This window comes from Trichechus manatus, unplaced genomic scaffold, assembly GCF_000243295.1.
Source record: "Trichechus manatus latirostris isolate Lorelei unplaced genomic scaffold, TriManLat1.0 scaffold00016, whole genome shotgun sequence".
NCBI classification, from domain to species: domain Eukaryota; kingdom Metazoa; phylum Chordata; class Mammalia; order Sirenia; family Trichechidae; genus Trichechus; species Trichechus manatus.
In genome coordinates, this window is record NW_004443952.1 from 16,393,316 (window position 1) to 16,409,361 (window position 16,046).

The 16,046-nt window shown below is 44.1% G+C and overlaps 1 protein-coding gene across 16 annotated transcripts in view; it reads left to right on the plus strand.

The window, feature by feature from the left end:
* ABCA1 (ATP binding cassette subfamily A member 1) overlaps positions 1-16,046 on the plus strand; it is a 138,657-nt gene that overhangs the window by 86,419 nt on the left and 36,192 nt on the right. For 15 of the 16 annotated variants that reach the window (XM_023727434.1, XM_004372203.2, XM_023727442.1 and 12 more), the window contains 12 exons: positions 1,402-1,599; positions 2,452-2,657; positions 3,247-3,423; positions 5,042-5,264; positions 7,111-7,332; positions 8,474-8,678; positions 9,483-9,596; positions 11,392-11,563; positions 12,566-12,697; positions 13,671-13,813; positions 14,019-14,156; positions 15,012-15,232. In XM_023727434.1, the coding sequence (XP_023583202.1) occupies positions 1,402-1,599; positions 2,452-2,657; positions 3,247-3,423; positions 5,042-5,264; positions 7,111-7,332; positions 8,474-8,678; positions 9,483-9,596; positions 11,392-11,563; positions 12,566-12,697; positions 13,671-13,813; positions 14,019-14,156; positions 15,012-15,232 (2,151 nt within the window). The remainder of the gene's footprint in view (positions 1-1,401; positions 1,600-2,451; positions 2,658-3,246; positions 3,424-5,041; positions 5,265-7,110; positions 7,333-8,473; positions 8,679-9,482; positions 9,597-11,391; positions 11,564-12,565; positions 12,698-13,670; positions 13,814-14,018; positions 14,157-15,011; positions 15,233-16,046) is intronic. The other variant, XM_023727443.1, reaches the window with a different exon arrangement.

A 16,046-nucleotide genomic window follows, 5' to 3' on the forward strand; every position in this document is an offset into this window, starting at 1 on the left:
TCAAAGTTGCTAACCCGTACCCCTATGAGAAACACTTTGAAAGGTACAATTTTGTATCTATTAATGTTAACAAAAATACATATATATCTTACTGATGACAGTATAAATTATTGCTCCCTATTGAAAAGCAATTTGGAATGGAAGTTTCAAGAACCATAAAAAATGTGCTATCCTGTGTACCTCTTTTCCACATACCTGCAGGGATGGATCCCACAGAAGTAATTTTAAAGAAGTCATTAAATGAGTAAAAATGTCATTACGATAATAATTGTTATTATGAAAAATTGGAAATAGCATAAATGCTCAGCAGTAAAGGAATAGTTAATGAAATTATAGTATATATTCTATAGGATTGTTATGCTACCATTAAGATAATAAATTAAAAAGTCACATGGGGGAAGAGAAAAGCTTATGATGTTAGTGAAAATACAACTGATTTAAAGAGTAGCAGTTTTCAGACCTTTGGAGATTCTAGTTGGGTAGGGTCAGGGTGTGCGTTTCCTGCTAGAAGCTGTGGCAGGACTTGCTGATGCTTCACCTTTTCCATGAGTTGAGTTTGAAGTTGCCCTGTTTGTTTTTCTGCCCCAGTCCTTCTGGATCTGCTAGTTGAGCACCAGATAGGTGTATCTTCACTTCCTCATTGGCCCATTGTTGAACCAAATGGCTAGGGAACAAGAAATGAGAGACAGGCCTCCTTCATGTCATGATCCAGGTGTCCTGACATTGGGAAAGATTATATTTTACTTGGTGTAACAGCATCATTATTTTGCTAAACTAGACAGCAAAAGTGGGTTTGTCGTAATTCAATCCAGAGATAGCGTTGTCAGACTGGGTCTCAAAAGAAGAAGGCAATATAATGCGTTTAGGGAAGCGCACTAGAATCAGAGAGTCTATGCTTCAAATCCTGGCTTTGCTACTTATTCGCTATGTGACCTGATGTTAGGGACTTAACTTCTCTGAACCTCAGTTTTCCCATCTGTAAAATGGGAAATATTAAAAGTATTTTCCTTATGGAATTGTGTGAGGAGTAAGTGAGATGAAGCATGTAAATCACTCAACACAATCACCGTACTGAGTAAATATTATTGGTTTTGTTGCTGTTGTTAATAATGTTAAACTGAATTGTTTGGTATAATGGAAAACATATGGACTCTGGATTCAGACTGCTCTCTGAGTCCCAGGTCCACAACTGTTAGCATTTTGACTCAGTCTTGGTAAAACATCACATTCTGTTTTCAATCTCAGTCATCTCACATGTAAAATGGGGAGACTGCTATCTACCTCACAGTTTTCTGTAAAAATTAAGGAGACAATGTGTGTGAAAGGGTTTTATAAATTATAAAGTCCTCATCAAGTGGTTAGCTGATGTTGACTACTTGTGCTTTCTCACTGGAACCACAGACACTGTTGGACAGCAGAGGCAGTGACCACTTTTGGGAAGAGCGGTTAGATGGCTTAGGGTGGACAGCCCAAGACATTGCGGTGTTTCTGGCCAAGCACCCAGAGGATGTTGAGGCCATTAATGGCTCTGTGTACACCTGGAGAGAGGCGTTCAACGAGACCAACCAGGCAATCCAGACCATATCTCGCTTCATGGAGGTGAGCATCTGTTTTGTGGATCGTTTAGACAAGATACATGGATTCTCCTTCTAAGATACTGCAATAAAGTTCGGGCAGGAGGAAAGTTTAGAAATGATTTGTAGTCTTATTTACAGTTGTACCGATCAAACCTAACACAGGCCTTGGTGTACAAAAGGCACTCAATATATGTTAGTTAAATGACTGAATGAGTAAATGAGAAAAACCTAACTCTGGCATTACTCTGTCTTGACTCAAGGGTGTTTCTTTCCATTGTCTTCTGGATTTTCAGGATGACCTAAAAGTGCTTCTTATATTTTGATGCCCTGATGGCTAATGGTTCCAAAGCATTCCCTTACAAAGGCATTATTTATGAAGCTTACCTAATAGCTAATGCAGGACAGGTTATATTTTTAAACTTTAGTTCTAAAAAATTGTTATGTCAGTTAATAGGGACAGATACAAGAATTTTTTTTTGTTTTAGTCTGAAATGTTTTTATTTTCCCCTCACTATTAACAAAAAATTTACAAGATTTTTTTTTGTTTATTTGCATGTTTGCTTAGTTGCTGTGACTCAGAATTGCTAACAGAAGAAAATGAGAAATGATGATCATTGTTTCAATCTCTTTCCCTCCACAAAAAATCAATACAAGTAACTTATCTCTAAATATTTCTAGCGTTTTCCTTAAATTGCAGTTAAAAAACAAAATGACCCATTCTCAGTTGAAGATTGGAAGACTATGTTAGAGAGGATTAAAGAGTGAGGAGAAAAAAATCGTGCAATTAGCACTTGTCTCTTAGGGTTGTGTCTGTCTTGGCTGCTGCTTATTTTCCTGGCCCCCAGAGTTCTCATGAAGGCTGTTTGTCCATCAGTGTGTCAACCTGAACAAACTGGAACCAATAGCAACAGAAGTCCGGCTCATCAACAAGTCCATGGAACTGCTGGATGAGAGGAAGTTTTGGGCTGGTATTGTGTTCACTGGAATTACTTCGGACAGTGTTGAGCTTCCCCATCATGTCAAGTACAAGATTCGAATGGACATTGACAATGTGGAGAGGACTAATAAAATCAAGGATGGGTAAGTTGGATCCCATGCTCCCAGCCCAGTCTTGGGGAGGTCAAGAGTAGCTATGATGACTACAGGTAGTTTATTTTAACTCATAATTTGGTAGAAAATTTAACAAAAAATAACTCAGATTGGTGGCGTGGTTATGGTGAAACTGGCACACATATTTCTGGAAGCTATTATTTCAGAGGTCATAAAATACCAGTATCTTTTGACTCAGCATTTCCACTTACGGAATTAATCCCAAGGAATTAAGTCAACAAGGAAACACAAAGACTTCAGGTTTTCTTCACTAGCTTTATCCATTTTTACAAAAAGGAGCAAACAACCAATAAAAAGGGAGTGGTTAAATCATTTTTGATATGTCCATTTGATGCATTGTTAGGCAGCAAACGGGAAAAAAACATCCAGCAAATAGTATGCTCATTTTGATTACATGTGTTTAAAAACGTGTGCATGTAAAGCAGGACCGGAAGGTAAGATACAAAAGTAAAAACAGTGGTTCTGTAAGGGCTGGTGAGATTGTGGGTGATTTGTTTTTTATTTTTTTACTGTATGGTTCTAAGAAATGTTTGATCAATCACCTGTGGTATGGTTTTAGGTACTGGGACCCGGGTCCTCGGGCTGACCCCTTTGAGGATATGCGATACGTCTGGGGGGGCTTCACCTACTTGCAGGACGTGGTAGAGCAGGCCATCATCAGGGTGCTGACGGGCAGTGAGAAGAAAACTGGTGTCTACGTACAGCAGATGCCCTATCCCTGTTACGTTGATGACATGTAAGTTACCCGTAAGCCACCATCTTTAACCAGTTAACACTGTCCCCAGGTGGAATGAAAAAAAAAAGTGCCAAGGGAGTAGACAAGAATGCTTTGATTTTTTTCATTTTTGGTGTGTGTGATGCTCATCAGAGAATTGTTTTTGAAGCTCTGTGAACATTTCAGCAAATGAATTGCCAGATGTAGATAGTCAACAGTTCAGCCACATCACAGACAGACACATGTGCATGCACTAGTAATCCTTCCTGCTTTTTCTTTCATGGTTACCACTGCTTTTATTTTTTACGCTCTACTTTTTTTGTGAAAATTTGCCCAATTTTCGAATTTAAAATGTTCCATGACAAATACAAGCAAGTGTGTTATACACACGCACACATGCAGACACAGAAATAACTGTCTAGACTTGTAAAGCTGGTTTACTGTCATTTTGTCTGCCTTCTCTCTACATGTCATTAACCAAATTTTGAAACAATCCAAATGAAATGGAACAGAGCATCTTTATCTTGTACGTTTTAGATACTGTTTTAGTGCTTATTCACTGAACTGCAAGGTGCTCATTGTGGGAACTGTGCCTTTGAATCTAATGACTTCTTATAAGAGAAAATGGGTAGATGTGTAGTTATTGTAGGCATCTGAAATATTCACACATTCTTATTCTCTGCGGCCATGTGTGTGGATAGAGATGAGAGTTTAGGAGCGGCAGGACTTCTCTCCTTGCATTTGCTCTCTGCTTTGCATTCAACAACCTACTTCCTTGCATGACCAAATCTAGCCTTTCCAGATAGCCAGAAATTATCCTATTTTTCACCTTCAGAAAGATTAACCAGAATTTTTTAAAGGAGGGCTTTTCCAAAGGCCCCTAAGCCAAGGGTTACTCTAAAAAGCTTATCTAAAGATGGGAGTTAAGAGGCATTAAGAGCCTTAGTGTATTGTCACGTAGCCCATAAGTGATTAAGCTAGGACACGAACCTCGAGTCTCAAGATCCAAATCCTATGTCCCTTTTACTTCACAGCACTGCAGTTCCTGTTCTAGTTTGGAATCTGAAATATTACTGATGAGAGCTGCCCGAAGTGTGTTTCTGCACTAGCTGTGATAAGAGTTATGCTAAGCAAGTCGATAGTGAGATGACCTTGGAGATGTTGAACTTCCATGAGAGAATGAGTTTTTTCTTTTTTCAGTACTTTAGAAGAACCCAGATTTAGCTTCATGACATCTCATAGTTACCTAGTTACTAATGCAAGCCCCCAAAGAAATTTTACTTGGCAGTTAGTCTAGTTTTTATGATTATGTTGCAGTGCATCTCATGAAGCATTCTGTAACTTACACATTTCAGAGATCAGAGGGCCTGTCCTTCTATGGTGCAAATGTGATGTTTGCTTTTCTTTGTTTTTAATTTTAATTTTTAAAATTGATTTATTGTGTCAAAAATATATATAACACAACATTTGCCAATCCAACATTTTTTGCATGTACAATTCAGTGACATTGATTACATTCATCATGTTATGCAACTCTCATATGGTGTTTTCTCTTGCATACAGGCTCTGAGGCATTGGTCCATGAGCTTGGCTTATGTTTGTCTTTAATTCCCTCCCCACCCTTTCCTGGGATCTCCAGCTTCCTGCGGGTAATGAGCCGGTCCATGCCCCTCTTCATGACGCTAGCCTGGATCTACTCAGTGGCTGTAATCATCAAGGGCATCGTGTACGAGAAGGAGGCGCGACTGAAGGAGACCATGCGCATCATGGGCCTGGACAGCGGCATCCTCTGGTTTAGCTGGTTCATCAGCAGCCTCATCCCTCTGCTTGTGAGCGCCAGCCTGCTGGTCGTCATCCTGAAGGTAAGGCTGCCTCACTCCCTCCTCCCTGCCAGGGAGCTCCTCAATGGCCCAGCATGGGCTGAGTGAGGAGAAGATAAGACTCTTTGAGAAGGATGGGGCCATATGTGTTATCTACTGTAATTCCCTCATTTTATAGCTGGGGAAAGTGAGGCCCAGAAAGGGGCAGTGACTTGCCCAGGGTTAGGCCAGCTGGTTAACAGCTAAGCAGGACTAGAACCCAGTATTCTTGCTTTCCATGTAAGTGTACTCTTTCCACCATGCTGTCTGCTTGGCAGTGGTTCTTGGTGACATCTGAGAACTATTCATTTCCTGACATGCATTGGGTGACGATCCTTCCTGGCAAGTATAACAGCTATAACCAGAGAATATATATTTTGTAAGTTATGTTCTCTGGAAGCAGAGGCTGAGACTGAATTTGGTGTATGAGTAGTTATTAGGAATCAACACCTGTGGAAGGAAGAGAAAGCAGGTTTGGGCAGAGGGAGAGGTTGAACTGCAATGCAGGGCCAACCAACTGGGGCACTCTGGAGTCTATGTGTCTTGTTAGAGTTGTCCTTCATTGAGCTGAAATGGCTGGGCCTTTATGCTTCCTCCACCGCGCTCCCCTCCAAGTCATGCCCTACCCAGCCTCCTTACTCAATCACTGGATGTGGGCTGCCCTGGGTAGGGTATGCCCCAGGGCCACGTGGCTCTCTGTAGCTGTGACAGAGCCAGAGATGCTTATGCCTGGGCAACAAGTCCTTACTTGAAGGGGAATCTGGGCAGTGCATTTCTGTTTCTACTTCATATTTTAATATCCTTATGTACCAATTTTATTTCTCCACAATCATTTCATTTAAGGATGCATCATATAAAAATAAGTGTTTTTGAAGAGTAGTAAGTGCAAAGGGATAGAAACTAACATTTGATTTAATACTAGCTATGTTTGTTATGAGTGAGCACTTACTAATTGCCAAGTACTGTTCAAAGCACCTCACATACAAGGTCATGAGGCTAAGGAAGGTTAAGGATTTACTGAAGTCACACAGATAACAAGTGGCAGAGCCAAGATTTGAATGCAGGTCTTGTTAAAATCAAATCCCCTTCATGCTGTGATATCTAACTGTAAGGGACCAGGCTTTTTGGTGGGGTAGTCCTGTGGCTGGTGTATGAGAGAGCTGCCTTGGGAAAACTATATCCTGGCAGGCCCTGCTGAAATACACCCTACTACTAGAGATAAGGGGCCCTCGTGGGGGCAGTGGTTAAGAGCTCAGCTGCTAACCAAAAAGGTTGGCAGTTTGAATCTACCGCTGCTCTTTGGAAACCCTGTGGGGCAGTTCTACTCTGTCCTGTAGGGTTGCTATGAGTCGGAATTGACTCAATGACAGCGGGTTTACTAGATATAAACTCAAAAGGTAGCTTTGTCTGCAAGAGTAATGCAGAATCCATAGCAGTTTACCAAGGGGGATATTAAGATTGCTTGGCCATTGTCCTTGGCTTTTGGAGGGAGAAGTCACATGGGACACCATCTCCCACAACTCTCTCTTGGTAGCAAGAGTCACAGTCCTTATAAAAGGAGAAACTAGGTAATATTATTTGTTGGAGAAACAAAGAACAAAATTGTCTATTGGTACGGAATAGAAAACCATAGACTCTGTTCTGTTCCTCACTCCACCATTATTTTGCTGTGTGGTCTTGGGCAAGTCTTTTCCTTTCTCTGGGCCTCAGTTTCCTCATAAACAGCATTGCTCCTCCACATTATCTTTAAGATGAGTGTGAAAAAGTCCTGATTTTTTCCCCACTGATCGTGAAAGGGTGTGCTTGGGCTTGTCGGGGCAGCCCGTTTAATGGGTTTCTTCCTTCCCAGTTAGGAAACCTGCTGCCCTATAGTGACCCCAGCGTGGTGTTTGTCTTCCTTTCTGTGTTCGCTGTGGTGACCATCCTGCAGTGCTTCCTGATCAGCACGTTCTTCTCCAGAGCCAACCTGGCAGCAGCCTGTGGGGGCATCATCTACTTCATGCTGTACCTGCCGTACGTCCTGTGTGTGGCGTGGCAGGACTATGTGGGCTTCACCCCCAAGATCTTTGCAGTGAGTAACTCTGGCCCATGTAGTAGCACCTCAGGTATTTGATCTCCCTCTGTAGTCCATGAATAGAAGCAGCAAAGTTGAGAACAGAAGAGGAGAGAGTCTCTTTCCAATGGGACTTGAACTTCAGTTCTGAATTCTAAGCACCTTTAAGGCAAGGGTGGACTCTTATTAAATGGTTTATCTCTGGTCCTCTCAGTGGATACTGCTTGAATTGAAGGGAATTTTTCAAAGAGCCACAATGCACGATGAACCTGGCTGTGGATAAATGGCATTGGGGAACTGCAAAAGAACTACTTTAGGTTATAGACGTCATTTCCACCCTTTATCTCCCAGCTCTGTTGACCATGTTAAGCATGCCACGAAGTCACGGCCACAGATAGAACTGAAAACTCTTGACATCAGGGATGGCTCCCTGCCTTCCTTGTGACCAGTATGGTGTTTCATTTGACTGTTATTTTCTGAACTGAACAAGACTGAGGAGCAGGTGCCCCAGATCCCCACAGGTCCCTGACTTGAACACTTCCTTCCCTTGTACAGAGAAGGAGAGGCCCTTGAGGGTATGCAAGTCCTCATAAGGGTGAGTTTCTAGCTGTCACTGGGTCACTTGGAAGGAAAGCTGAGAGTCACTCAATGCTAGGAGCTCCAGATGCCTCAGTCTGGGCCCCTTTGACACCAGCAACCCCAGACCGGCTCGTCTGACCCTGAACTGTCTCAAGCTGAGCAGGGAACCTGAGAGGACCTTGGTGTGTGTGTGTGTGTGTGTGCGTGTGCGTGTGCGTGTGCGCGTGCGCGTGTGTGTGGTGTGTGTGTGTGTGTGTGTGTGTGTGTAGGGGGAAGGATTTCTGAGCCTTTGGGGCATCTTTGGGGCATCTTTGGAAGCATCAAATTCTAAAAGTATTACACTCCATCATAGATGTATTTCTGAAATGTGTGTGCATAATGATTGGTTATAAATAGAATTATTTTATATGCTGCAAGGGAGCCCAGTCCCCTAAAGGAACTTTGTAGGTGAATACTTCCACATCCTGTAATTGATCCCTTTTATAAACTCAAATTTCTCTAAGTGGACTTTGCATTAGAAGTGATAAGAAAATGAGAGGGATAAGAAGATGGATAAGTGACTTTTGTCTCTTTCTCACAGAGCCTGCTGTCTCCTGTGGCTTTTGGGTTTGGCTGTGAGTACTTCGCCCTTTTCGAGGAGCAGGGCACTGGCGTGCAGTGGGACAACCTGTTTGAGAGCCCTGTGGAGGGAGATGGCTTCAACTTTACTACCTCAGTCTCCATGATGCTGTTTGACACTTTCATCTATGGGGTGATGACATGGTACATTGAGGCTGTCTTTCCAGGTACTGTGAGCTTCCACACTGCCTTGGCCATCTGTGAGGGAAATATGATTTCTAGCTCCAGTGCTTTCCTCCCTTTATGCTGGAATTTCTGTAGGGTCTGGGGTTCCCTGGGAAGTGGTCAGGGCTTTATACGCACGGCAAACAAATAGACCAAGGAGGGGAGACAGCTGATGCTGAAGGGACATAGGTGGCACAACTACTATTACTAATACAGCGATCATTTCTTGAGTACAGTATCCCAGGCACTGTGCAAAGTGTTTTATATACTTTAGTAAATTTAATCCTAAGAATATTCTAGGTAGGTACTGTTATAACCAGGTCCGAGATGACTCTGCCGTGGATAAATACTCACATATATAAGATCCAGGCTTGGAAGAGTAGGATTTAACTATGTGGTTCACCTTCTGATTTTCCTCTAAGGAAGTATATGTGAAATATTTATTACCCCTACCTGAACTTCCTGCATTGAATATGGCATTTTGCACCATGCTGACCTAGATTCAAATCCTTCAGTTACTGGCTGAGTGACCTTGGCAGGTTGCTTATCTTTTAGTCTCTTCATCTCTAAAATGAGCACAACACCTGCCTCATGGGCTTGTTGGGAGGATTAAGTGAGGTGTAGAATGTACCTGGTACATAGTTGGTCTCAGCAAATGTTAGCTCCTTCTCTCCAAACCTCCCCTGCCAGTCTTTTCCTTCTCTGAAGGGCTCAGGGTATGTCAAGGAAAGAGTGGGTCTGGCTGGGATACCTCGGGAATTCTGGGATGGTGCAGAGCTTGGCTCACATCTTTGTTTTACTTTTAGGTCAGTATGGAATTCCTAGGCCCTGGTATTTTCCTTGTACTAAGTCCTATTGGTTCGGTGAGGAAAGTGATGAGAAGAGCCATCCCTGTTCCAGCCAGAAGGGAATATCAGAAAGTAAGTGCTGCTGGTCTACCCACCCTTAACCCTAGTGCTGCCACCCCCCACTCACTGTCTAAAACCAGTCTAGGGGCAGAGAAACCACGCGCGACGCCAGTTCCCAAGCTTTCCCATGCCATTTGTGTTTAATGTTGTTGACTTATCAGAGAATCACTGTCTGGGTCTCTGAGAGACATTTCCTTTGTTTTCTTGGCTTCTGGGAGGGTGGCTTTTGATGACTATATCGTCACCCCTACCTCCACGCTCCCACACACTTTTCATGCTATCATGACTAGCTACAGGGAAGAGATAAAAACAGCAGTGACTGTGGAACCATAACCTCGCTGTCTCCCATTTTTATGGTTTTATATATATATATATATATATATATGTAAGTCTGTAGGCTGGCATCAGGTGGCTGCCACAGAGCTCAGCCTATGTTTCTTGTTATCACCCTTCATTACCCAGAGTCCCAGTCCTCTCCTGGCTCCTGATTGCAGGTAGAGATGCCACAGTTCAGCAGAGGCTCCGCTTTGTGGTTGCTTGCTCAGGTTCTTGGAAGGAAACTTTATCTTTGTGCTCAGTGTGGCTTCCTAAGTAATTAATAAGTCTGTTCTTCTGCTGACCTCTTCTATGCCCATTCCCTAGCTGCTGGTTTGATAAGTATAGTGTCTCCTAGGCATTCAAGGCTCTTTACAACCTGCCCTTGCCCACCATTCCATTTGCTTCTCCTGCTGTTCCTTATTCTTCTTACCCTACCTCCTCTTGCCACCTAGCTTCTGTCCAATCACCTAGAATTGCTCAAGATTGTCAGGACATGTCATGTTCTTCTACACCTGTGCCTTTGCATGTATGTACTGTTTCCTCTTACAGGAAAACCCCTTGTCCAACTTACTTACCTTCCAAACTCCTACTTGTTCTTTAACATCTACTTCAGATATCCCCTTGCTTGAACAGCCCTCCTAGATTCTCAGGTAGTTACTCCTTTCTCGAAGATTCCATGGCATTTTTTAAACTTTTTATTTTGAAATAATTATATATTCACAGGAAGTTACAAAAACTTATATGGGGGGCAGTCTCTTACACCCTTTATGCAGTTTCCCCCAATGGTAACATCTTTTGTGACTATAGTGTAATATCAAGCCCATGAAATCGACATTGGTACAGTTCACATATTTTCTTCAGATTTCACTAGTTTTAACACGCACTCAGTCGTGTGTGCGTATTTGGTTCTGTGGAATTTTATCATATGTGTAAATTCGTGTAACAACCACCACAGTAAAGAAGCGAAACCATTCATCTGTTCTTCATCTCTATAATTTTGTTAGTTCAAGAATGTTACACAAATGGAACTATATATATAGTATGTAACCTTTTGAGATTGGCTTTTTTCGCTCAACATCATTCCTTTGAGATCCAGCCCAGTTGTTGTGTGCATCGATAGCTGTTCCCCTTTGTTTCTGTGTAGTATTCCATGGTTTAGAAGTACTACAGTTCTATGGAATTTTTTGATGTGTTTTTTGAAAACAGCTTTTAGCATCCTACATTTTAATTGCTTGTCAAGTGTTTGTCACCCAGTAGACTCTGAGTGCTCTAAGGGTAGAGGTTGTGTCTTCTTTATTATTGTGTCCCTGTCACCAGCACTATTTCCCAGATATTAAAAGAATAAATGCTTGTACCCTGCCTGCCTACCTGTGAGACGAAAAGTGGCCACAGAGTGCAGGCAGGTTGAGTACAAACAGTCCTTTGTGTCTTTACAGTCTACACGTCAGTATTTTCTGTGGGTTCATTTCTTTCTTCTCTCTTCTCACAGTCTGCATGGAGGAGGAGCCCACTCACCTGAAGCTGGGTGTGTCCATTCAGAACCTGGTGAAGGTTTACCGAGATGGCATGAAGGTGGCAGTCGATGGCCTGAGACTGAATTTTTATGAAGGCCAGATCACCTCCTTCTTGGGCCACAATGGAGCGGGAAAGACCACCACTATGTAAGAAGACTGTGTGGCCCTCACAGAATCTGCCATGGGAAGGATCTGTGGTATAGTTAGAAATTCACACCAAAAGAAATTGTGTTGGTCGTTGGGAACAAAGGCGGAACACACAGGCAATGATGATGCGTGTAAAAAGATTATCTAATCATGAGCGTGCTTTCCAAGCATTTGTTTTTACTAGATATTACTTCTTCAGCCCGAAACAGGCTGTGGGCCTTTTGATGAACTTTCCCGTTTAGTTCTCAGAATTCTGCTGTGTTCTTGGAATCTGAGACAATGACAGCTGTGAGATAGGGTCTCCTTTTGAGCAGGTGTGGTCAAAACTGTGAAGCAAGAGTCTGGCAAAAAAGAGTAGATATGTTGGAGGGAGGTGGTGATTTCCAGGAACTCTTTCTCTAAGCAGATGTGAGAAACAGCTGGCAGCTTGCTAAAATTGCCCTCAGTGGGACTTACAGGACCTTATAATGGGCAGCTTCAGAGGTAGCGAGAGCCATACAACACCTGAGTTCACCTCAGTGGCTTTCAGTGTGGTTCCTCAGCCATTCCAGAGGGTACGTTTGGGGGCGACATTCATGTCTTGTTTTTCTTTTTTTTACTTTAAATGTGAAATCAAGATAGTCGGAACATTGCAGAAAAAATTAAAAGGACACTCAAAAATCCTACCACCTAACACAAGAATTATTTTTATCTTTGAATAATTTGTTTCTGTTGTTGACTTTCCTGGATGATTTTAGGCACACAAAACATGTTTTAAAATGCACTTTGCTTTGCAAATTAGAATCTTCATTTTAAAAATTCTTGCACTAAAATTGCCATTTCCAACACATAGGCCTAATCCTATTCACCGCTAGAGTCCGCTACGGTCCATTAAGAAGGAACAGAGGGTGACAGGGTTGGCACCCTCTGCCCCGTCTGCCCTAGCTCTGCAGCCTGGAACGGAGCATCCAGAGGGAAGGGTAGCACTGCCCTGACGCCTCTGATTTTTTATTTTGTCCTCAGGTCCATCCTGACTGGGTTGTTCCCACCCACCTCGGGCACCGCCTATATCCTGGGGAAGGACATTCGCTCAGAGATGAGCACAATCCGGCAGAACCTGGGGGTCTGTCCCCAGCATAATGTGCTGTTTGACATGTGAGTACCAGCACCATGCTGAGAGGAGCAGACCCTCTCTGGATGTGTGTGTTGTGGAGTCCTGGGCAGCAAGGGACCTTGCCTGGGGGTGGTAAGCTTCGCCTCCCTGGGCACTTTGAGACCTGGCTACCCTTCGACTTCAGCAACAGTGGGAGGTGAATTGTTGGTGGGAGATGTTGCATCAGTCCAGTTGGTGGATGGGGTTGGGGAAAATGGCAATCTCCATTATTGTTGTCCTGGGGCCTTCTCAAAAGGATCCCCGGTGGCACAGTGGTTTTTAGTTTGGGGTCCTTTTACCCATCCTCTCCCCACTGCACCCTCCCTGATGCCTTGTGTAGCTCTAACATCCAGACTTGGCAGTACTTCAGGGCCCTCCAAACGATGGCCGCATTTCCCTGCTCAAGGCCTTTGCTCCTGCTCGGGTGGCTCCTTCAGCAAATAGGGCCCCCAGGGAGCCCTCAGAGTGGAGCAGGGAAAGGCCTGAGCTCTATGACCTTGGGCAAAGCCTTCCCTCTCCTGGGCCCCAGTTTCCTCTTATCTAAAGTGAGTGGTTTGGGCTGGTGTGCTTGCGCGGCCTCCCTTCTCTGAGGCTTAGGTCCTTGAAGCTTCTATAGGGTTACTCCAGGTTCCTGATGAGCCAGCTTTTTGGCTGATGGGGCATCAGGGAGAGCCCTTTGAGTACCACCTCTTGGGGGCCTAAAATTTAAAGCTGCAGCTGCCTGATGCACGGTGGCCAGGACTCGCTTGGATTAGGTTGGAAGTGACCTGTCACATTTCAGTATTGGCTTCCTGACTTCATGTGGTTGCTGACTGCTGTTCCACCATGAATCCTTCCTGAAGATTAATTTTTAAGAAGTTGATAAACCGAAAAAAAAAGTGCCTGCTCTCTCCCGTTCTGGGCAAGAAGGCACTGTATTGTGGTGCATCCTGTGGAGGACATTGGCCCTGAGTGGATTGCTCCTCTGTCCCCCAGGCTGACTGTCGAAGAGCACATCTGGTTCTATGCCCGCCTGAAAGGGCTCTCTGAGAAGCACGTGAAAGCCGAGATGGAGCAGATGGCTCTGGATGTTGTCCTGCCACCCAGCAAGCTAAAAAGCAAAACAAGTCAGCTGTCAGGTGAGGCCCAGAGCTGCCCTAACCACCCCCTCCCTACAGTACCACCACTGTCACCTCCCCCCGCCCCCCCTTCCTGGGCTGGGTGATGGTTGGGTGGGTACCTGGCTGTGACCCCAAGTGGGTGCCTCCATTTGTTTCTCACTGCCTCCGCCCTCACTCACTGTCTGGGGCTGGGTCCTGGAGCGTGTCCCTCTTGTTCTTGTAGGTGGAATGCAGAGAAAGCTGTCTGTGGCATTGGCCTTTGTGGGGGGATCTAAGGTTGTCATTCTGGATGAGCCCACAGCTGGCGTGGACCCTTACTCCCGCAGGGGGATATGGGAGCTGCTGCTGAAATATCGACAGGGTAACTGATGTGTATTTACTCTGTGTCACGAACTGGGAGAGGAGGGGCTCTCGAGAAGTATGGCTGCATCTCATGGCTGCTCTTGCTAGGGCAACAGATGCCTTCTCATGGAGGATGCAAGCCTTCTTTTCTTAAAGCTCAGCGCCTACTGTGGTATGGAGGTGGAAGGCCTGATTTACAAGGCACTGAAATTTATGCTTATTACTTTGGGGCCTGCAAGATAAACAGAAACAAGGATAAAGGGCAGCCCTTTGGGCTTCCATGGCCCCCAGTGCCTACCTCTCGCATAGAGCCTACACATGTGTGTTGTAATCATGTTCTTCTATAGCCTGAGATTCCTGAGAGCAGAGGCTGTGTCTTTGTTCATCTCTTTATCCCCAATACAGTGTACTTAATTCATGTTTTTCAAGAGTGGATGAATAAATGAACAGATGGGAGAGGTAGAGAAACACAATTGATGATCTACTTAGAGATATATTGGGGTATGCGTAGTATGAGGAGCACAGGCTTTGCAACCAGCTCTGGCTGTTCCTGAGACTTTGGGAAAGTCACTTTATTTGCCTCAGTTTCTTGACTTATAAAAAGTTCTTACCTCATAGAGGATTAAGTTAAATGAGAAATGCATGTAAACCATTTAGCACACTGGCTGGCATATAGCAAGTTCCCAAATAAATGCTGCTGTTCTTATGTCTATGAAGATGCCATAGCTACAATCAAGGCTTTGCCATTCTAGGGATCATGGCCACACAGGGTTGAGGGAAGTTTCCAAGTCTTTCTCTCATGCTCACCCCTGTTAGTATTTCTGTAGTTGCTGCCACTACTATCAGTGAGAACGTCCTTGTATTTGCCTGGCAGGCCGCACCATTATTCTCTCCACACACCACATGGATGAAGCGGACATTCTGGGGGACAGAATTGCCATCATTTCCCATGGGAAGCTGTGCTGTGTGGGCTCCTCCCTGTTCTTGAAGAACCAACTGGGAACAGGCTACTACCTCACTCTGGTCAAGAAAGATGTGGACTCCTCCCTCAGTTCCTGCAGAAATAGCAGTAGCACTGTGTCATACCTGAAAAAGGTGAGTTGCAGAGCATTACTGGGCTGGTGCTGGGCCAAGGGAGTGAGAACTCATTGGCTGTAATAGCTTGTACACCTCTACCCCATCCTGCCACGTTGAGGCCAGCCATCTTCCTGCTCTGTGTTCTCTTAAGAATCACATCAGACCTCATACGTGGAAAGCTCAGGAGACTTCCATTCCCATTTGCTATCTCTGTTGAGTCCCATTCCACTCCCCCCACCACGGAAGCGTGATGAGTGATGGAGAAGGTCCTTAGAGGACTTAATTATGTCAAAGTCAAAGAAAAAAAACTTGCCAAGACTTAAGAGCCATGACTGAAGAAGGCCCAGCCATTCCTGCTCATGACACCCTTAAATCTCACTGACCTTAACTTTTAAACTACAAAACAGCAAACATTTATTAAGCCAGACATTCACTCTAATAGACTGTGGGCATAAAAGAAAATAGTGATAATAGTTAATTTTTTGTAGCATTGTTACCATTTACAAAGTGTTTTTTTACATCTACCATCTCAGTTAAAGCATAGCGCAGTCCTGGGAAGGAGGTGTCATAATCCTTATCCCAGATGAGGGAAGTGAAGCTCAGAGGGATTTGGTAGCTTATTCAAGGTCTTGCAGCAGGTAAATAACAGAGGTAGGGCCAGAACCCAATAGCCGGGTATGCTTTCCTCTGCACCACAGAACATGCCTGGGATCTATTTGTGTGTTAGACCAATGGCACCACTTTCTGTCTATGATATCAGAGTCCTCTTTCATTGATATCCTAAAGTCATCTACATCCCAACCTTGAACTCCTGTCTACTTATTTACCTTTT